Raw genomic sequence first — 24,082 nt, forward strand, 5'->3', positions numbered from 1 at the left:
CCAATGTGATATATTTAACAGAAAAGTCATACGTTAGATAAACATGACCTTTTTTATCTTTCAATATTTATTGAATATATAAATGAACATCAACAGTTAAAATATGCAAATCAAGGGGAAAAGGAAAAAAGAAAAGACAATTCATACACAAAGCAACCGGAGTGAAACATCAACATGACCTTAATGGATTTTTTACATGTCGTAGTTGTTGCAGGGGTGCCGATCCGGGGTGGGGCAGGGGTGCAGTCCCCCCACCCCACACACAGACACTTTTTGAAGCACTAAAAGGTGACCTTTTTACCCAAGAAAGATCCCCCTTACAAACGCGTTCAGTACCCCCCCCCCTTTTTTTTTTAAAGGACCCGTCTTATGTGTAAACGAGTTCCCATTTTTTTTTTTAAGTGTCCATACATTCTCGTATAAAAAATGTTGATCTTTTTTATTCATAAAATATTTAATTTTGTTATAGATTTTGCCATGATATTCATCATATTTCACCCATTTTCTTTTCATTTTCTGTTTTTTTCCTATTTGTTGGGGATAGTCCAGTGCCCCCTACATAATGTAAGCCAACGAGGTGAGGTGTAATTCTCACGACTGTATTGTAGCTCTATTGTACAATACTAGGTACTACATGATTATGTAGGCCTACAAACTCGATAAAAAATGCGAGCTCGAAGCGGGAGCTGAATTTATTCAAAAATTGACATGAAAGTGAGCCATTTTGAAAATAGTTTATTGTCGGCTATCATGGTTATTTCCTTTTTCAACTTTTGAATGTCAGATTTAATTTCTTTAGTTTGTTCTCTACTTACTTTACATCAATAACCGGGATAAAGAATACTAAAACAGAAATTAAGTGACATTTAAAGGTTGGTAAAAAAAATAAACGTGGCGCACCCTATGGCGGCGGAAGCCAAATATTTTAGGGGGGGACCACCAAAATTTTGTGACAAGCAAAAAAATAAAATAAACAAAGGTTATCAACCCAAAATTTTAGGGGGGACGCAGGAAATAAAATTGACAAGCAAAAAAAAACAAAAAAAAAACATGCTATTGTATTTCATCCTGGATTTTTCTCCATCTATCTTTTCTCATCATTTCTAAAAGAAATGGTTTCCTTCAATAACAAGAAAATTCTGAGAAGATAATAGTCATCATGAGTATATGCGACAATCAATATTATTATACTACCATTATCATAATCATTCTCATCTTGTACTCCCTCCTTATCATAATCATATGGCGTTATGGCACAGTGGATTTGTCTATGGAAACAGAGGGTCATGGGTTCGAATCCCAGCCATGATATAATTTCCTTCAGCAAGAATTCTATGCACAGGTCATCCCCCATCTGAAATAATGAGGGGATAACCCCCCCCCCCCGGATCGACACCCATGCTCTACTTATTTTCCCACTCTCTTCCTTTTTTCCAACCTATTGGCATGTACTAATTTTCATCCCTTCTGTATTATATAAATTATTTGTGTCGCAAAGTTTTTTTAGTGTTATAAATAAAGAAACATGGAACACAATATATATATATATTCATCTAAATTATACATTTGAAACCTAAATATGGATCATGATATATTTGTGGCTGAAAATAACATGCTGGAAATGGAGAGGTCCACTGTGAAGCTGTGCTTGGAAATCGTGGACACCTCAAATCAAATTATTCATTAATATTAAATTACATAATTAAAATAATAATAGTGGCCAAAAGAGGGGAAGAAAAATGTGAAATAAACAATAACAAAATGCATGAAATTAGTAATTTACGAAGAATAACGAGGAGAGACGATGTATGAGGAGAACATATCTGCATGTGGACTAAAATAAGAAAATGTTTCACAGGTGATGTATAACGAGTATGAAGTAAACGCGCAAAGGAAACGGATCAAAGTTTCTGCCTGGTTGAGAAGATGTGACGAGTTCTTCGAATACCAACAATAATAACAAGGACAGTAATAATAGAGATAATAATAATGTTAATGATATTGATAATCACAATAATAATAGTAATCATGATACTAATAACAAAAATAATCATGATAATAGTGATAATATTGACAAAAAAGGGACAATCTAAGTACAACAAGGAGAGCTAGGTTTTATACGTAGCTAATAAAAATGTCTTAAGTTTTCTTTTGAAGACTGCGTGTGACAATGCGTGTCACTTGTGTTATGAGGGGTTAACTTTCACATGTGACTTGGGTAGTAGAACATGACACCTGTTGTTTTCAAATGGACAGGTCCCAGGTCTATCCTACCTGTCACAATTATAAGTCCATGCTGATATTTCATGTTATGTTCTGACCAGTCTCTGACCATGGCTCGGTCCATGTTGCACATGTTCCCATCTCATCCATTTAATCATGTTGTTTACTGGTCAGCTGCTTTTAGAGGAAGAAAGTCCTGTCAGCATCCTTGGGTTGGGATGCTTGAAACTTTCTGAGATGTAAATATTCGATTGGTCAATTCCAGTTTCCAAGGGGAGGGCTTTCACCTTATAATGTTATGCTTCGTATCATATTGTTGCCAGGAGTGGCAAGAGATTCATTTGAATAAATCTAGGTATAGATATGGGAAATTGGGGGAGAGTAGTCAGTTAGTCTTCAACCAACGACAGAACGCCGTCCTAACTCATTGAGTGTACATACGGTCACTCTCTTATCAAAGATTGTAACTTGGAACTTTGTGAAGTTTTGAAGAACCTAAATAAATACTCATTTGTACATAGTAAATGTACATGATCGTCTCGTGAGTTCTTATTTCAACGAGGTTGCTTCATCACACTGCGAGTGAAGGGGACTTTTTCAAATCTACGCACAAAGTATTCCAAAATTTAGGACCTTCAAAAATGAAGGTATTTTGTGCTGAATGTGTTTTTAGTAAAGGTAAATGAAATTCTTCATACTGTCTAGTGGGATATTTATGAATAGTTTGATTTTTTATAAACATGTCATGAAAAACTAAGGGAAGGGCACCTGAATTGAATTTATACATAAATTCTCCAAGATGAAACAAGTAGAGATCGTTTACTTTGAGAATATTATGTTCATGGAAAAGTGGATCCGAGTGGGCACGAAACGGAGCATTGCAGATTATACGAATTACTTTTTTTTGTAACAATATATTTTTTTCTAACAGAGTTTGATGAGTGTTTCCCCAAAGCAAAAGTCCGTAATTTAGGTAGGGTAAAACAAGAGAATAATAAAGAATAAGCAAAGACGGTTGTGGAAGATGTGATTTAGTCTGTTAATGATACCAATATTTCGAGAGATTATTTTGCAAATATTTTCGATATGTAATTTCCAGGAGAGCTTGCTATCAACCAAAACACCTAAAAATTTTGCATGAGAAACCTGCTTAAGTGGGGTATTGTCAAACATAATTTGAGTCGGTAATGAAGCTAAGGAGTTACTAAATAATATGTTAATTCGTCTTCAAAAGATTGAATGACAGTTTATTGGTTCTTATCCATTCTAAAACATTTCGCAACTCTGCATTGACGACATCAACAAGAACATTTGGATCTCTGTGTGAAAAAAATAAGTTAGTGTCATCTGCAAATAAAATGAATGATAGTGAATTGGACGATTTATGAAAATCATTTATATAAAAAATAAACAACAAAGGGCCTAAAAGACTCCCTTGTGGAACACCACAAGTAATATTTCTAAAATCAGATTCTTGCTCATTTAAATAAATAAATTGTTTTCTGTTAGAGAGGTAACTCCTGAACCAATCCAAGGCCTTTCCACGGACACCGATATGATTGAGTTTATAAAGTAAAATGTCATGATTTATCGTATCGAAGGCCTTGGAGAAGTCCAGGAATATACCAACTGTGTGAGAAGAAGAGTCAATTGAATGGGCAACCTTTTCTACAAAAGTCATTAAAGCGTGAACAGTACTATGTTTTTCCCTAAAACCAAATTGGAAGTTTGAAAAGATATTATTTTTTTTCAAGAAAGTTATCATTCGAGTGAACACTATTTTTTCTAAAATTTTGGAAAAAGAAGACAATAACGAGATTGGCCGATAGTTACCTACTTCAAGTGTGTCACCCTTCTTAAATAATGGTATGATTTTAGCAAGTTTCATGGAATTAGGAAATTCACCATGCAGCAGTGATAAATTAAAGATATGGACCAATGGATCTACAATGTAAGGAATAATGGCCTTTAAAATAACGTTACTGATTCCGTCAAAGCCGGAACTTTTTTTATTTTGTAAGTTGGAAACAATGTTTGTGACTTCTTGTCTATTCGTAGGAAAAAAGAAAATAGAACTTGGATTAGCAGGACCGAAAAAGTCAGTAAAACACCTATTAGAAGGGGGAATATTTTTAGCCAGATCGTTACCAATTGAGGAAAAGTAATTATTGAAAATATTCGCTATATATTTTGGATCTTCAAAAATTTCATTATTATTCCTGATTCTATTTATTTCAGAAACTCCTTTAGTTAGGTTCATCGCCTGTTTGATGATTTGCCATGTGTTTTGGGTATCGTATTTGAACATTTCCAAACGATTTATAAAATATTTTCTTTTTTCTAAACGAATGATATTGATTAACGTGTTTTTATAGGACGTATACTTTAATTTTGATTTTTCAGTACCTTTTAATTTGTATTTATGAAAAAAATTATTTTTCCGATTTATTGAGCGTAGAAAAGATTTTGAAATCCAAGGAAGTTTTGGTGTTTTTTTATAATTTGTTTTGATCTTTTGTTTCGGCATAACAATGTCCAGCTGATTGCTTAATATTTGGGAAAAATCTTCACATGAATTATTAATGTTTTCATTTATATAAACACTCGACCAATCATAATTTTCCAAATTAATACCAAGACGTGCCAATCTTTCGGCGTTAACTTTATGTCTGAATAGTGAGGAACTATTGGTGTTTATAGGTTGTCCCAGTGGATAGTGCATTGCAATAGGGTAGTGATCAGTAATGTCCGAAATTATTATATAAGAATCAGGATGTGGAATTACATTTGAAAATATATTATCAATTAAAGTAGCAGATGTATATGAAACGCGCGTTGGTTTGGAAACTAGTGGCAGACAAGAGGCCGATAAAATCAACTCAAGAAATTCTTGAGAAACATTGTTGAGTTCATGGTTGCTTGTTTGTTTACATTTGGCCTATTTTAAGTTATTCACTAAGGATCAGTCAAGTTTGCTTTGTTTTCATTTTTGTCCTGTTTTTCATCACCTTTATTTCCAACCCCCCTCCCTCCAAACTTTGCACTGCACAGGGTCATTATATATCCTACACTAGTTTTCAATTCCCCTGCTTTATTTTTGTTCTTTCTTCTTTTACTCCTCTTTTATTGCCTTTTCACTGACACACATTTTTTTCTTCTCCTCTTCTACACATACTCGGGAACAGGCACGTAGCACAGTGTATTGTTTCCTTTAGGTTTCATTTAACCACCATCTCCCCTGCTAATGACGGATTTTTCTAGGTTTCCATTTAGCTCTTTAAATAACGATGACTTGTTGTCTCTCTCGGCGCAACATTGCGTTACTCGCACACTAGATAATCATGATAACTCCAACTATGATGCACACATACAGAATTTTATGGACAATAATACGTCCGATCTTAATTACAATTTGGATGCAAATGATCACTTCGGACAGCTCACTACATCACATTATTTCACAGAACAACATTTCAAATCATACATTACATCAGATAACACTGGCGAAAGTTTTTTTCTTCTCCATTTTAATATCAGAAGTGCCAGTAAAAACTTTGATAAACTTAGACTATTTCTAGATAAAAACCGGTTTCCGAAATCATCATTTATTGGTTTAACCGAAACATGGTTCTCTGATAATCCATGTTCCCTCTTCACACTCCCTGATTTTGATTTGATTGTTAACAATAGAACGCTAAGACCTGGGGGTGGTGTAGCTCTTTACATACCGCAACAATACGACCATACTCTTATAGCTAACATGACCATATCAAACGACGTTCTAGAAACCTTATTTGTTGAAGTCACAAACCCCAAAGGTAAAAACTTAGTACTTGGTGTTTTTTATAGACCCCCTCAATCTAATGTTAATACTTTTTTAGAATCTCTTTATGAAATTTTATCAAATCCTGTTTTGAAAAATAAAGATTGCTTTTTTATGGGTGACTTTAATATTAACTTATTAGATTGTAATTCAAACAGCACCTCACATGAGTTTCTTGAAATGTTTCTTTCATATTCTTTTTTACCGCTTATCACTAAACCGACAAGAGTGACAGATAACTCGGCCACTTTAATTGATAATATTTTTAGTAATATAACTCAACAAATTCCCAAAGCCGGTATTATCCTTAGTGACATTACTGATCACTTTCCAATTTTTGCTAAATTATCTACAAATAAAATTATCATGAAAGAAGCATTCAATACTCCATTTCGAAAGATAACTGATGACAACATAAACAATCTAATTAATAATTTAAATACAACAGACTGGTCAACTGTTTTTTAATCCACAGACGTTGATGGCGCATATAACTTTTTCATTTCCAAATTAAACTCTTCTCTAGATACTCACGTTCCTTTTACCACTAACAGAAAATCAAATTATAAAAAGGTTCCACTCCACCCTTGGATTACTAAATCACTTTTGAGATCAATCAACCGAAAGAACAACCTTTACTATAAATACATAACTAAACAAAGTAACGAATCTCGCTTTAAATATACTTCATACAAAAACACACTCACTACTTTATTACGCATTGCAAAAAGAGAATATTATACCTCCCAACTCAATTTGTTAAAAAACGATATGAGGAACACATGGAAAATCATTAATGGAGCATTAAATAAAAACAAAAAAAGTACTTCTATAACAAAAATAAAAGTAAACAATACAACTACCGACGACAACATCTCAATAGCACAATAATTTAATTCATATTTTTCAAACATTGGCAACAATCTGGCAAGCAAAGTCCCTCAAACTCATAAATCTTTCAACAGTTTTCTTGACAACCCAAATCCAAACTCTATATTTTTTAATCCTACGAACACAAGAGAAATTATTAATATTGTTAATAATCTACAGACCAAGAAGAGCCCAGGTTTCGATGGTATTCCTAACTTCCTACTTAAGAAAATTATTTTAACTATCGTCGATCCTCTGGTCCACATATTTAATGTTTCTATGAACACAGGGAAGGTACCTAACCTAATGAAAATAGCCAAAGTCATCCCCCTTTACAAAAAAGGTGATAATCAACTTGTTTCTAATTACCGTCCTATTTCATTGCTCACTTCGTTATATAAAATTCTCGAAAAACTTATACATACTCGTACAATTACGTTCTTTAATAAATTCAATACTTTTTCTAACTCGCAATTTGGTTTCCGCGAAAATCATAGCACCTCGCATTCAATTTTGACTTTTATTAATAAAATTACTTCTTCCATAGATAAAGGTTGTCATACTGTTGGTATTTTCCTGGACTTCTCCAAGGCCTTCGATACCATCAACCACGATATACTTCTTCATAAACTTTCTTTTTATGGTATCAGGGGGAAGGCCTTGGAGTGGTTCAAGAGCTACCTAACAGACAGGTCTCAATTTGTGCCAGTCAACAACGTTGTTTCTTCTACTCTTCCTATTACATGTGGAGTACCACAGGGTAGTTTACTTGGTCCTCTTCTCTTTATTACATATATTAATGACATTAAAAAAAGTTCAAATTTACTAACATTTGTATTGTTTGCTGACGATTCGAACATTTTCTTTTCTCATGATAACGTAAACCAACTTGTAAGAATTGTAAACTCAGAACTTATACATGTCACTGACTGGATTAAGGCGAATAAACTATCACTCAACTTACAAAAGACGAATTTTATGCTTTTTAGTAACAGAATAAATACAATACCTGATAACATAATTTTTGATAATACTGTTCTTGAACATGTTTCAGAGACAAGATTTTTGGGGGTTACTATTGATAATAAGCTATCATGGAAACCACACATCAATAATACATGCAAAACAATTTCAAGAAACATCGGAATTATCAACAAACTCAAATATTTTCTCCCATCTCACACTTTACTTACACTGTATCAAACATTAATATTACCACACATTAATTATGGCAATTTGGCATGGGGTTGTGCGATCCAAACACAATTACAAAGAATACTGTTGCTGCAGAAGAAAGCTCTTAGAATAATTTTTCAAACCCAATTCAGATCACACACAGATATACTATTCTTCCAAAATAATATTCTTAAAGTGAGTGATTTATATCTTTTCCAACTCGCCCAATTTATGTATAAACTAAACAAAGATGATCTCCCAATAATTTTTTCAAATATGTTCTGTAAAAACTCCTCTATACACCATTACCCAACGAGACAACGTAATTGTTATCACCTACCCCCTACCCGTACTATATTAGCGAAAAACTCTTTTATCTTTTTTGGACCTGTGTATTGGAATTCCCTGCCCAACGACTTTAAAGAATCTACAAACCTTAATATTTTTAAACGCAAAATTAAAAAGATGCTCGTTTGTCAATACTCCACACCAACAAGTCAAGCTAACACATAACCTAAACTAAAACTACATAATAACTTAACCTTTGACTGCCAATAAATTTGTCAAACTTTACTTATAAAAAAACAACAACAACACTACAACATGATACAATACATTACGACCTGTGCACCTGCCATTTTCCTCTTTTCATTTGCACTTTTTATTTGCACCTCCCTTATCTCCCTCTTTCTTTCCTTTGCCACTTTTCCCTCCCTATTATGATTTTGTAAGTACTTTTTTTTGTGTTACCACTGTAATTATTATTATTTGAATTACTTTCTCTTATTTTTGTTGTCGCTTATTCGTTTTATTTTGATATTTGTGGATTACTTGTTTTAAGTTTGACTTCTGTGTTCGTCTCGAATTTTGTATAGAGTTGTATATAGTTTGTTTATAATTAGTATTGAAACTAAGTTTAGGGGCTTGCCTTCTCTACAAGCTTTTGCTTTTATTGGCAAGTCCCTCCTTCACTTCTTGTTTCTTTTCATTGATAATATTACTGCAACAAATTGTAGTTTTGTTTAATTGATATTCAACATTTGTTACGAAATTTCATTGATTTGTCTGTATTATCGATTATATTGAATATGTATTGTTACTTTGATTATATTTTGAAAAAAATTGTTGAACGGAAATAAAATCTAAATCTAAATCTAAATCAATAAGTCTATATTAAAATCTCCCATCAGAAAAAAATCTTTATTGTCAAAATTAATATCTCTTAATAAATCTCGAAAATATTGTAACAATTCTTGAGTACTAGAGCTAGGGGATCTATATATAACACCGGCGATGATATTCTTATTTCCAGGAATCATAATTTCAATGAAGAGGGATTCAATGATGTTGTTGCAAACAGAAATTTCATTCAAAATAGTATAGTTAAGTGATTTGCGAACGTAGAGAGCAACACCACCACCAACTTTATTTTTTCTATTTTTATTGATGAACTCATAGTCCTTTATATGAAATGGGTGATTTAAATCGTGATTTAACCAAGTTTCCGTAAGGCCGATCAGAGAAAGTGGGTTTGACATGGGCTTATCTATATATAAGTGAAAGAAGGTCATCAAAATGTCGAATAAAACTTCTGATATTTAGGTGAAGTAAGGAAAATGTATTCAATTCAAATTCTTTCAAGACACTGGAAAACTGATTGACGGTTAAGTAATTAGTAATTCCTCGTTGGGCTGGGTCATCAAAATCAAAATCAAACTCCAAGTTTACAGATGAAGAGTTCATGCTATCTCTGATAAGATTGTCGTATAAATTATTAGAGGTAAGAGAGGCATCATTAAATTGAATAGGTCGTTGTAACTCGAAGAAATCGTCATCACTAAGCCTATGGAAAGGCAATGATTGTCTATCAAACGAATCAGACATCGTCATAGATTAAAAAGTATTTTCTCATTACAGATATTTGGCGATTAAAATAAATCATGTCTAAAATGGCGCTATCAGCAAGATATAGAAGATATGGGGAATGAACAACGTCCACATGAAGTAAGATTGGAGACGAGAAGATGGATAACAAATGCAAATGGAAGAAAGTGGTGATAAGGAACAAGAAACGATTGGAGAAATGAACACACGATGATGATGATGATGATGATGAAGATGAAGATGAATAAGAAAAGAGATACAAACACAGAGTCTCTGATGGCACAACTAACGTAGGGCAATCTAAAGGCTGGAACATCATACGAGAAAATAATCAGCATTAGAGCTAATAACAAGAACTTGTATATTGAGGAATTTTGATAGAATAGAGGTATAAATCATCGGATATACTTGTAACAAATTCATTCTAATGAGGAAAAAAATGGCAATATTTTCTACAAAGTAGCAAATACTACTATACTGATAAAACAACCCTAATTTAGATAACTTGGAAGATATTTCATTCGCACCACTAAGGACAAACGAAAAAGGATAAACATACAAACAGGTTGAGGATGTATTCTTCATTAAAATAGATAATAAGTTTACGCGTACATGAACGTAAATCAAAATCAAAAGCCAAAGACATTCACGCCAACCCCCCCCCCCCCAAAAAAAAAAAAAAACACACATAAGGCTATCCGCACAGAAAATATAGAAGTGTTACTTACAATACGTACACTGTGATCTCATAGAAAGAAACAATCATTTTGTAATGAACGAGTGCCAGAATAATCCAACATTTAATCATGGCAAGTATTTTGATATGTGGGATAAACACGACTGTATAAAAATGATTAGATTCAGGAATATGATCGAAGTAAGCATTTTGTATTCATAAGAAGACATGCGCTACTCAGTTATTATGACAATGGATCAATGATAATCATTGCATATACAAAAAATCATTGTTGAGAATAAACGATTGAAAAAAATAATAGTTTGACGGCATTTGTGTTTAACCGAATTAAGAACTGTATATCTGACTAAGCTGTTAAAATACATCTCGATTCTAATCGTTGAAAAAGAAGAAAATTGAGTCAAAACAAATCAGCGTGACATAACTGCTTTACTAATAGTTTATTCACATCAAGATAAAATTAGGTTTACTAAGAGTAGACTGGGCCAGATATGTTTACCAGGTCAGTAGTATGAATGAAATTTATCCATAGAAACGATTTTACATTTGAAGGCACATGTGCTTTAAAAAAATAAAAACTTCAGCAATAGGAATTTCAATTAACCACTTTCGCAATGTGTTAATTTTCTTTTCTTTTCTTTTTTTACAAGTTTGATCAATGATCATCCACTCAACCGATAAAACCCTTTCAAAATCCAAACGGTCCAAATGCAAACGCGGGCTCAAACACTATATAGGTCAGGCAAACATTAAGATCCACTCAACCCAGCAACACACGGTGCATTTAATATGTATTACGAATACGTATAACACAAATGGCAGATGTAAAGGATCTGCACAAGTTGTATAACAAAGAAAGATGTTTAAAATAAATAAAAAAGAAGAACCGATCACAAGTACGAAAAGTTTCATTATCCATGTTCATTATCAGTTAATGTATGCAGGAATTCGGCATGTGCATTAATTAAAATTCAGCGGGAAAAATACTGCGATGACCAGACAACACTGATCGATGCCAATGAAAAAAGCTATTATTTGATTGTAAAAAGTATTTAAGACCAATAAACAGGTAAGTATGTTGTGCTAATACAGCTCAAATGAAAATGATTTGAAGCTACCATACTGGATAATACTTACCTTAAACTGCACTACCATAATCTTGGTAAGATAATTGGTGGAAGCTTAATGCCGGGAAAACAAAATGCACATTCGGAGTATATACTATTTCTGTATAGAGACGTTTTAGAGACAATCGAATAAATGTGAACAATACTGATATAAGCCAGAAATCTAATCATCAATGATAAAGGTTTTGTGACATCTGCATATGCATACTATTGAAACATCAGGTCAAACGAGATCATGTCAACTGATAATTCCTCAAGTGCAATATCATTTGCTTTATTCTAAAGAATAAAACAAGTAATAATTCTGTGTTACATATTTCAAATTTTAAGTAAACATGTTTATGGTATAGTAAGAACCAATTTACTATTATTTAGGCATGCCAGTGGAAAAATCTTATTACAAAATATTTGTTTTTAGATGGATGTATTATGGTCACTTTCCAAGTTATCTAGTTTTTATGCAATATTTTGAGTTGTCAAAAACCTTGTGAAAGAAGAATGCTTGCGAAATACAAAATATGTCTGCGATAAATATCACAACACACTACTCAGTATTTGGTTATGGTATTATGAAAAGAAAATGCTTTTCAAAGATAAAAATACCAAACATGCTTAACATGCTTAAGGAGACAAGTGGCAATACTAATCATGTTTAGCATTGAAAACAATGATATACCTGAAATCAGTCAGTGCATGTTTCTAAAGAGTATGTTTTTAATGAAAAATAAAAGGGCATTTTGATATATTATGGAAGATAATCATTATCATTAACATGACTATCATGACAAAAAAGAAAAACAAATTTTGTTAATGCAATGTAGTTGTCTTACTCTATGGACTGTTGATATAGCTCAAGGCACCTTAAGTTTTAGGCATGGCAAATAAGCGTTGCTTAGAAAAAAACAAATTGATTTTATCATTTCTCTCTGAAGTTAAAGGTTCAAAGACGAGTTATGATTACTTGATGTTTATTGGCTGATATCAAACGTAAACCTTTAACCAAACATCATTCAATTTGGATGCAACACAAAATATAATTGAGACAGTAAATATTCTGGTTGAAAATACTTTTTTTCAGGAATTTTATTGCATCACTGACGAAAAACGTAGACACTCAGATCCACAAGAAATGTTAAAATAGATTCATCACTTTCATGTGGATCAAAATCAACAAAGATTATAAGCATTACAGACTGCATCACTCGTCCCAGTTGCTCCATGGTGATTGGGGCGAACCATTTGACGCTTTCTTGCGGGTCATATAGGTTGATTCCGTTGACGCGAATTCTCGTAGAAAGCTGAATTCTTTCCTAATCTTGTAGGCGATTGAAGCTAAACGTCCACGTTCACGTTTCATATCCGTTGGGAGATCCGTACGAATCGTAACGCGATCGTAGCAATTCTCAGGTGTCTGCTGCGGTTGCTGGGAGGTATGTTGATCTGGATGAGCGGAATTAGCAGGACGTTGACGGTTGGGTTTCTCGAAGGATTCAAGCAGTCGATTGCGGTCTTCCATACAGGCGAATCGAACAATAATAGGGCGTGGCGGCGCACAGTGGGCCAGGAGAGAGCAAAAGTGCGCCAAAACTAATTTTTGGTCATGGAACAAATTTTGTTTTTTTCATGTTCTAAGCAAAGATAAGAACCTGTAGAATGCCTCCATACAATATTTCTCCATTAAATTGATTTTTAGTTGCCCATTTTTATTCAATATTACCGGGAAATGACTCTTTACGGCTACCGCATGTGTAAATGACACGTTTTAGATATTTCACTGTTTTAACAAAACGGATTGCTTAATTTATTTCTAATTCACGGTGCTCCTTGATGAATGATTGTTTTAAGTGATCAAATATTTTCAAGATAAAATGATAATCCCTTCAGAGGCAATTTTGGACGAAACCATTTCACAATGGGGGGTTTTAGCAACTTTTTTTTTTCATGAGCATTTCTTTTACAAATTGCTGCCGATTGCTGCGCTGTAAATACCATGACGGTCTCTGTTATAGTTTATGCTTTACATTGATACCAAATTTAGCTGCATATACGTGCATTTTCTGGAGATATAACCAATTTTTCAACCACATGTTCGCCGTATTTATCACAAAAATCGTTCCAAGATAGTGTCCCATTATGCGCGTGCCGAACGTTGCGGGTGACTAAACAAACTCCCCGTCGCGTGCTGGGAGAGAGAGATAGGGGGGGGGGGGGGGTGTCTGGCTCTTGTGACTGGTGTCTGCCTTTGAAATATTTTCGTTAAACATCCGTAAAGGCAAGCTTTCATTTCCAATTCCACTAACTGTATGATAATACATGTAACACAACTTCATTTTTATGCCAAACTGTTCCATCCCGTGTTCCATATCTGATATGTTGTCATCCTGAGAAGATTAATTCTTAAGGTAAGATTCCCGGGTAGATTATATATATTTGTTTTGTTGTTCATAAACCAAGTAGGGGCTACTCTATATCGCTATAACACACATGACTAGGGATGTGATAGGTCTCACGCAGTTTTCTGACAAAATATGAAATGTGTATAGGACAGAGATGGGATATACATGGGCTCTATTACATGTATAAGTTGCATTATCATTATTAGTATTTATCCCCCCAAAAGGGTTTGTAACTTCACATACACGTATGAATTCGTTTATCTCTTGGCTCATTCTAAATTTGCTATAATCGTTAGTATCGATCAGGAAGGAAGTGTATATTATCATTTCAAGGATTGTTTGGTTTATGACTCTCATTGACTTTATATGTTTTCCACAGACTAATGGTAACAGGTGACATTGTGATTAGTAGCAAGTTTTTAAGAGTACAACAATCACAGCCTCTTCCTCCTGATGTTCAAAGTATGCTAAAAGATCCTCTCACCAAATACATAATAGTTGGTGAGATAGAGAGAGAGATTCTGATTCGGAATAACTTTGTATACGCCGTTCTTGGTGTAATAGGTAGGCCTTGTAGGGCCTTGTACTAATTAACCTGCAGAGGACCCGGCCTCTATTATTTATCACTGGAATCATTATTTTAAAGATTTCACTGTCCACTTCTGGTATCAATCCATTTTAATTTATGTAGGTGTGGTTAATCACTGTACCCAGGGAATGAAAATACTCCTTTTCATTTTTTTTACAATTTCACTTTGAATTTTACAATTCCGGATTCATGGTAGGGCGCCCTCTTTAAGCGATACTCAAGTCACCAATTGAATTATTAATTTTGTACCCCGAGCACAGACTTTTCTTGTTTGTTTGCCTGTTTGTGTGTTTGCTGTTTGCTAATATTTTTAATTATTGCTGAAATTTTTCTAAAACTAGTTTCTGAAAATTTGAAACCTATTGTAGAATTAGAAACATGTATTTCTTCTCAAATGTTAACAGCCAATCAGAAAACAGTATTTTAACGACGTCATCAATATTTGAAAGTACTTTTATTGAATTCTACGGGTGAAATTACCCCTCCGTACCAAATTTAATCGTACAAATTTGTGAATAATGGGTTTTGGCGCACTTTGGGTTCATTCTGGCCCACTGTGCGGCGGCGGCGTTGCCCTCCCAGGGTTTCCTTGCTTCGGGCTCGGAAGTCGATATGTGCATTGAAAAGTAGCTCCTAGCTGCCTCGGGGGATAGGGATCTGAAGGAATTTGGCAATAACTCTGTGTACTGCAGAATACACATTTTCACTTTTCTTTTCCGGGACTCCATACAACAGCAGATTTTGTTTCCTATCATGTAGCTCTAACAGCATCAGTTTCTCTTCTATTTTTTTGTTTTAATTCTCAATATGATTCTCCCTATGAATCGAATGGTTAGGAGACGATAAGGATATAGGATCATAACCCACTTCCTCATCTTAAACTCTTGAAACTCCTGCATTTACCGAGACTAAATGCACTAATCATGAACTGTGGACTCATCAATAGCACAATCAATCGTGTGGACAAATGGAAACAACTAAAGTAAATATGACATGTGCACTTCGCGGTACATGGTTAACGTGTGTAGACTATATCGTACGAAGGTAATGTAGATTTGCCCGAGACTGGCTTACTTATTTTGACACAATCGCAGTGAAGGCATTGGATACATAAATAGGCCTACATGTATATGGTAAGTGAAATTATTTTGCAGTGATGTTTATTCAATAATTTCTTAATTATATGTGTGTGGGGTGGGTGTGTATGAAAGTGGCGGGGAAACTGGGTGCATGAGTAAGCCTAGGCCGGTGTGTATAAGCTTATAGGTGTTTTGATGGATACATTTTTCATGGTTTGTTTCGGGATGCAGTCCATATAATGAAGCATGATAGTTCTCTATAACATCAAGTTGGTCGCGGTCTGACAAAGTGCACTAATATTACATTAAATTAAACTGATTTGAATTTATTCAAACCAGTCAAAAGGAGAGCAAAGTACAAACAGAATAAATGGTTACATAAAGAACTGAAAAACTTGACAGGTTTGAGACCCCAAAGAAGCACAGCTTGTAATCAGGGGCCCTTGCATACTATGGTATTTTACTCAAACATAAAATAACTATGAGAAAAAACACCCAACTATTTACAAGGTATTTAAAGATCCCAACAGAAACATTACCCACGTACAAGCAAGCGTACGCACACTCACACAGATCAGATCAGAAAACTTGTTCTTGGATTGTAAGGCCTAGCACGTACAGTACGTGATTCTGGCTGCATGTATATGCTTACAGAAAAGCATGGTGTCGAATAACCTGCATGTCAGCTAACCAACAGCTAATTGCACCCTGATTCTCCACCCCTATCATGCCTATAGCTGTTGATCTACTGGTATGAATTCGAGACCTGAGTAAATCATTAGGCTATGTGCCATTGAAACCATGGGTTGTGGGTTCGAATCTCAGCCATGGCGTAATGTCCTTCAGTCAACCTGCACGACCCTGCATTAGACCCAGGTGAGGTAAAAGAAAACCGACAGGAAATAATCCCCCCCCCCCCCACTGGTACTGGAGCGTCTTATGTGCGAAATTAAAGGTAAATGCTAGTTTTGGTAACGATATCAAAATGAGTTCTTACAGAATCCAATGAAATGACCACCAAAGTGTCTGTTTGTATAAATAAAACGCATGTGCCAAAGGATTCTGGAAGAAATTGTGTAATTGCTGAGAAATCAGCAAATAAGCACAGGATTCGAGTAGAGCGGCGGGCCCGACGCTCAAAGCAATAATTATACACTGTCCCACGTGCGCTTATCTGTGTTGGGGAAGTTCAGTCTGAACATTTTTCAGCGTAGATTTCAAGATTTCACAAAGTTCAGTTTATGTAACTGTACCAGATCTAGATCATCGATGATATACTGACAATTAAGCCTGGTTTTACAGACTTTCTCATGAAATCAGTGTTTACTGCAACTACTGGAATTTCTCTTTAATACTCTATATTATTATTCCCGCATAATATGTTCTATGTCCTGAATAGTTTGAAGGTCGACCAAGCTAAATCTAAATGTGTTTTATTTTTCTTTACATTATTTTATTTAAAAAAACAGGAAATGGCGGGAAAAGAGCAAGAGGAATCTGTGGACCAGTTTTCAGATCGTCTGGGTCAAATAATTGAGAATGGATTGACATCTCTATCGATTGCCTTCGGTGTTAAATCAGGTCTCTTTGATGTACTTGTAGAGAATCATCACACACCAATGACGTCACAAGAATTGGCTGATGCTGCTAGTATGAAAGAAAGGTAGGAATCAATATCAATGTCATTAACATGATTAAGGGCCCGTTGCAGAAAGAGTTGCGTTTAAACGCAAGTCAAAAAATCAATCGCAACTCCCAAATGCGCACTGTTGATTGGTTGAAAATCAAGTTACGATTGATTTTTAGAGTTGCGATCGATTGTAACTCTTTCTGCAACGGGCCCCAGGGGTTACTCTGCGGGACCTTCGGCCGATCACGTTTAGTTATTTTTTTTCTGCCTATCCGTCTAGTCTTTCTTCAGACCACGGAGATGAAAAAAATCAACGGTGTTCAAATATATTATAAAAATAAAATAAATTATCACCACCTATAGTTGAAGAACGATTGAGTCAAAAGTCAAGTACAGAAACGCGTGACAGGATCTTGTTAATTAATCACCCATTATGTTAATTGAGCAGTGGATGCATCCTATGTCCTCTTGTTAGGGGATCTCTATGTATATGATGTGTGGGAAGTTAAGCAACATTTCTCTAGACTGCAATCATGTATTATATATATATATATTTTTTGAAAAAAAAATCGGCTTATGATTGGTAAATTATATATATTCTTGCTTTTTGGCAAGGATATATGAGAAAGCATTCATTGTTTGGCTTGTGATATAGCAGTTCCAAGCTTGCATGATCGCGCCTAAATTGATGTCAGGTTGGAACATGAGATCAAAGAAATCTAGCTAGATTCATCATCTTCTCATTTGACAAAGTTGTGTGCAGATTATTTTCTTGCAGGTCCAAATAAACTAAGTCCCAAATCATTTGTTACAAGTACCAGTTCAACTTCAAGTCATCTGTTGCAAGTCCAAATTCAAGTCTGAAATCATTGTTGCACTTCCCAATAAAAGTCCCATGTCTTTTGGCAACAGGGCCCCGGGGGGCCAGTCAAATATATTGCTGTACACACGCGTGACCAAGAAATTTCCAAACACCCCCTAAACGAGTTTTTCTCTGTGCAAAATAACCCCCTAAACAAATTTTCGCGGGCTTTATTTACACATTTTGGCCCCTAAACAAGATGTCGCCAAAATATGACCTCGGGGGAAAAAGCTTGGGGAAAAAAACATACCCTAAACACGTTTGGCTAGTCTTAAAAAAAAGCTTTGGGGAAAAAACATACCCTAAATACGTTTGACCCCGCTATTGACCATTGACCAGTCTTTCAAAACCACCCTTTTTCTTGAAAATCGGTGTTTTTATACGAGTCCACGCGCGGACCGCGTCCAAAACTGAAAAAACACCCCGTTAAACGCGTTTTTTTGGTCACGCGTGTGTACAGCAATATATTTGACTGCCCCCCCCCCCCCCCCCCGGAACAGGGCCAATCCAAACTCAGTTGATCATGTATGTCTCAAGTCCATGCAAGTCCAAGTCAAGTCTAAAGTCATTTGGCCATTTAGCAATTAAGTCGACGGCAAGTAAGCAATATTTCGAGTCGTGACTGCATTGAAACCAAGTCGCACGACTCGAGTCTACAACTCTGAAATTTAATACCCCATAGGTATGTCCGTGAATGGCTTGGAGCGATGGCAGGAGCTCGCATCGTTCTTCTGGATCCTGCCACTCAACGCTTCCACATACCTGCTCAAATCGTCGACGCCTTCAAGAAATGGACCCCTCAGAATCAGCTTGTCCTTGCTACCAAAGGCATACCTTTCCTCAGTGAGGTCTTTAACGACATGCTGGAAGTGGTTAAAAAGGAAGGACCGATTGGTAAGTTCACAGCAAAGTTCTATTCTATGACGTAATATCAGCAAAACGACGTCTTGGCGAAGGAGACTGGATGATGAGCGATCTTTCAACGGTCAAATATTATGTGTTATATTCGACTTGAGCTCGTTTTAGTGGAGCCGACGTAGTATAGAATGCAGTCTACCTAAACGTAGGCCTATGCTTGGTTTTTTTTTTCATGCGACGATTAGATTAGGGCCTTCTGATCCACCACTTTAGCTAATGACATCAAAGTGTCACCTAAAAAGTATTACATTGTCTTTTCAATATATCTTACAACCTGTGTTGTCCTTCCCACTTAACTGGAATGTGATAGGTTTAATGTCATGATCAAGGTCACCAAGTAGTGAAATCGCTTCCGATAAATTGTCATCGGACAGATATCCACGGCTCACTTGTTTGCCATTTCTAGTACACATTTTAAATCCAGTCTCTCTAGCAGTTGAGGCTGACAATCAATTAAAGCAATTCAATACCATCATGCACGTACATGAAAATCCCAGACTGAACGACCATATGTACTGAACTCGAACGCAAGAAATTAACACAGAATATGTGGGAATTTATCATCATTCGGATTGATATTAAGTTTGATGCAATTTAATCATTGTTGTTGATATCTTGCAGGTCTTCCATTTTCCAAGGCCAAGTCGTTCACGGAGTTTGAATGTGATGTATCAGGATGGTTCTACAAGACACAACTCATTCAGGTTTTCATTCCATCCATTCCGACGCTTCAAACTAAACTAAGTAAGATATCTTTTATCGTCCAAATTCAAGGTAATTCTAGTATTTTAAGGAAGTAAGAATATTATCTTTTATTCATATCATCAGGAATTAAAATGCAAGGTTGTTTCATTATTTTAGATCGCAAAGTTGCCAACTCAACTGCATCTGGCGGTAGTCTACCACTTGTCAAGTATTTTCACCAACTACCGCTTTTGACTCTCATTTTAATAGAATCTACCGCTTTGTCAAATACCTAAATGCGAAAATACATTTTCAAAAACTGCAACATTAAATATTTTGTCAATTGTGTTCCCAGTATTCTTTTAAGATCTAATTTGGATCGTGATACTGATTCTCTCCCAGCGCTCCGTGTTAACACCATGATAGGATGTCGAACAGGGTGTGGCCACTGTGGCGGGAGGTATGAGAAATGTAGTTGAGAGCATCACTAGAGATCAAGAGTAGTTCAAAATCACCTGCATATCACATAGGCCTACAGTGTGGTGAATTACATATATCTTCAACATTTATAGAACATGTCAGTATTTCCTCCAACTGTTATGCTTTGGACATGCTTTTAAAGGCACATCTGAGTATTTAAAGGGGAATCCAGCCCTGGCCACAATATGTTGTGTTTGAAAGGAGAAAAATAAATAAAACAGAATGGTGAAAGTTTGAAAGATATCGGACAAGCAACAAGAAAGTTATGGCTGTTTTAAAATTTGAGATCTCTAAGACTATGTAGATTTCAAATTGGCAACTGGGTAAGTAAATTATGACAAGAGGCAAGGACAACTTTCCCATAGGCCATGTACTTTATTATCAGTGATTTGTGGTTTTCTCCCAAGTACCCATTCCCCTGGGGCTGTAATCTAAATATAGCCTAGGTAGTATATTGTTTTATGTCCTCATGAAAGAAAAATATAATTTGAAGTAAAACATTTGAAAAAAAATGTAATTTTAGTTATTTTATGTACTGGAGTACATGGAAGAGTAGTCCTTGCCTTACATCACTTTGACATCACATTTGTTGCCAATTTGAAAACTCCATAGGTATAGTGATTACCAATATTCACAACTTTTAAAAATTCTTTCTTATTGTTTGTCCTATATTGTTCAAACTTTCACCTATCAACTTATCTGATTTTCCTTTTTCCTGTAAAAGCAAGTTTGGGTTGGGTTTCCCTTTAAGATTAATTCATTTCGTGTTAATCTTGATGAGAAATCCCTAGACATCGCCAAAGAAATCGCCAGTATGGCAAGCCCCCTCCTAGACCCTCCCCGCCAATTCTACTGCTTGTGCATTCTTACATGTTAGCAAATATGGGATCGGGATATTATAATCAATGGATCGTGAAAAAAAATTATTTGAAAATAAAACTTTTTTCCGACATTTTCAATAGTCATTCATTAGTATACAAATAATGAATGTGTATGCGTGCAATGGGAAGAATATTTTCATGAGATGAAAGATGTAAAGTTCCATTCAACGAGGCGTTAGCCGAGTTGAATGGAACTTTTAATCTTTCATCGAATGTAAATATTCTTTCCATTGCACAAATATTTACATTCATTATTTGTTTTATATAACTCATATAAGTTACAAAGTTTTTAAAAATGTAAAAAAAGGAATAACCAGATAAAGATTAGGTTGGCCTATTTCCAGCAACTAATTTTTCTCTGATAATTGCTAGTCGGTGGATAACACCATGTATCGACAGCTCATCAGCCCTTTGCTTTAATTTCATGTTTGTGACGCGCATTGCTTCATGGATCTGAGTCGAGTGCGCACAGTCAGTTTGATCTGCGCTAACTTCATGCGCGCGAACACACACACATACACAATAAGTAGACATACAAGGATTATACTGAGGGAGCGCTAGCGCGCGTACCGTGCAATGGAAAAATAAAAAATGCACGGTCACCGTGCAATGGAAAATTACAAAATGCATGCAGTAAAAAAACGGACCAAATATTGAACACCTTTCAACCAATCAGATGGCAAGAATCTTCGTTTGTTTGAGTTATATAATCTTTATTATCTAAACCAAAAACCAAACAAAGATATCAGACAATGGATATCGTATATTGCAAGAAAGCCTACACAATTAAAAAATATATATATTAGTGGAAATTTGTAGGCAGCTGTGTTTTGTGTGTGTTCGTGAGGGGCGGGTGTGGAACTACAGTCGGTTTCTGATAGCTAACATTGATTTTACGGATATATTTTCGAAGTAATCTCTTTCTTGTAGTGGTGTGGACGACTATGTTTTAAGAAATAAAATTCGATTTCAAAGGGAAGATAGTGACTTAGAGAAACACCTCGCTTGGATAATTCTTGACATCGACTATGGGAAAATTCGAGGTCAATCGATCTTCTACACCCTCTCTAGTATTATCCGTGCTCACAGAACCTTTACAATGTTGTAGGGTGACCCCCAGGAAAGGGATGCGGTGTGATTTTCACATGCGCATAATAAATAAATAAACAATTCAATGAAAATAAAAATAAAAGATTCAATTTATTTTTACAATTCAAATGATTAAAACGATAATAGCTCAGGAAATGTTAAGTATTTACCTGCTTTTGTTATTTTCTGCAGGTGGGGGCATTAAGATGTTGGATGTAGGATGTGGTCGCGGTGTGGCTACTCGAATCTTAGCCGGACAGTTCCCTCGCAGTCAATTCGTTGGCATTGACTTCGGCGAGGATAACGTGAAGATAGCACGCGAATTTGCTAAGAATGAGAACCTGACGAACGTCGAATATCACAACCTGGATGCAGCGAAGCTTCCTGAAGAATGGACATGTACTTTCGACTACGTGTTCTTTTACAATGTCCTCCATGACTTGGCACGTCCAGATTTGGTATTGGAGGAAGTCAAAGGGGTGATGACTTCGGAAGCTCTGATGTCAGCTCTTGAAGTCAATGCGAGCTCAGACATGGCAGACAACATCGACTCCCCAGGAGGCGCTGGGTTGTATACTTACAGTCTGTTCCATTGCCTACCCGTGTCCTGCCATACACCAGGGAGTCTTGGACTAGGAACAGCATGGGGAAAAGAAGCCGCAACTGAGTTCTTGAAGGAACATGGCTTTAAGATCGAATCTATCACCGAGTCACCAAAGCTACACTTTTTGTGCTCTCTTTCACCCAAGTGACTTAAAGCACGTGATTTCGGAGAATATTAAATGTGGCTTTGCAACCGCATGCCTCGATTATCGAATACCTTAACCCGCCGACTAGTGATTACCAAATTCTTTATAGGTTTTGAACATGAAAGTCTCGCTTCTAGCGGACAAAGAGCCAAAGGAATCTTCGATAAACAAATAAATAAATGAATAAGTGAATAATAAATAAATAACCGAGTCGATTGATTTACATATCCAAATGTCTTGTAGATAGGCCTACAGTCACCAGGAACAATATAAATGCTGCTTTTCAGTATATCCAGATATTACGCGTCTGACATCTCTGACGGAAGCAGATAGGCAATTTAGGAGTAGGGTGTCAAGAATATAATTATAAGCTGGTCATTAGGCCGCTGTATCATATCGTATTTTCTCTCTTCATTACACCTAAACGTTAGACCAACCCATCATTTCCTCCTTTCCAACGGTTGCTTTAACCATGGTAAAAAGTCAAAATCTTGAGTTGGTTCTACGTCAGATGTTAGAATTTATATGTTTCTGTCCAACAGGCCAACGTGCATTTCGATATTCGCATCCATTAAGCTCAAGCCATCGTTTATCCGCTATTAAAAACATGCCACACTTTGAAAACTATGCCCAAAGACTCGTTTCAATTCTTGGATTCACAAATAGACAGCCTTAAGATAGGAATTGCCATGACTATGAAAATGTGTCAGAGGGTGCCGGGTATAGAGGGATGCCGGATGAGCGGGTACTGGGCGTGGTGGTCCCAATTCTCAAGGTGAAGGGTGCTTCTTTGAGCTGTGTGGCATACTGCGAGGGTGAAGATGGTGGACCATGGAATGAAGATAGTGGAATGGGTTTAGAACATAGAATTTTAGAAATAGGATGGACGGGATAGAGTCTTACTTAATGCCAGGGGGTGATAGAT

At 35.6% G+C, this 24,082-nt stretch overlaps 1 protein-coding gene across 1 annotated transcript; it reads left to right on the plus strand.

Moving 5' to 3' along the window:
- The first annotated feature begins 15,222 nt into the window (after positions 1-15,222).
- Positions 15,223-23,784, plus strand: LOC129258705 (S-adenosylmethionine-dependent methyltransferase Rv2258c-like). The gene is made up of 5 exons (XM_054896938.2): positions 15,223-15,918; positions 17,334-17,527; positions 19,039-19,250; positions 19,896-20,018; positions 22,601-23,784. Exons 1-5 carry the CDS (start codon positions 15,910-15,912, stop codon positions 23,158-23,160), a joined length of 1,098 nt encoding a protein of 365 aa, XP_054752913.1. The 5' UTR covers positions 15,223-15,909; the 3' UTR covers positions 23,161-23,784.
- Positions 23,785-24,082: the final 298 nt, after the last annotated feature.

This window comes from Lytechinus pictus, chromosome 4 (genome assembly GCF_037042905.1).
Source record: "Lytechinus pictus isolate F3 Inbred chromosome 4, Lp3.0, whole genome shotgun sequence".
In the NCBI taxonomy this organism is placed as follows: Eukaryota; Metazoa; Echinodermata; class Echinoidea; order Temnopleuroida; family Toxopneustidae; genus Lytechinus; species Lytechinus pictus.

Excerpts from the sequence above, each read along its gene's own strand:
- LOC129258705 (XM_054896938.2), top strand. Across the intron at positions 19,251-19,895 it reads TAAAAAGGAAGGACCGATTG|GTCTTCCATTTTCCAAGGCC; the intron begins GTAAGTTCACAG and ends GATATCTTGCAG. Across the intron at positions 20,019-22,600 it reads GACGCTTCAAACTAAACTAA|GTGGGGGCATTAAGATGTTG; the intron begins GTAAGATATCTT and ends TATTTTCTGCAG.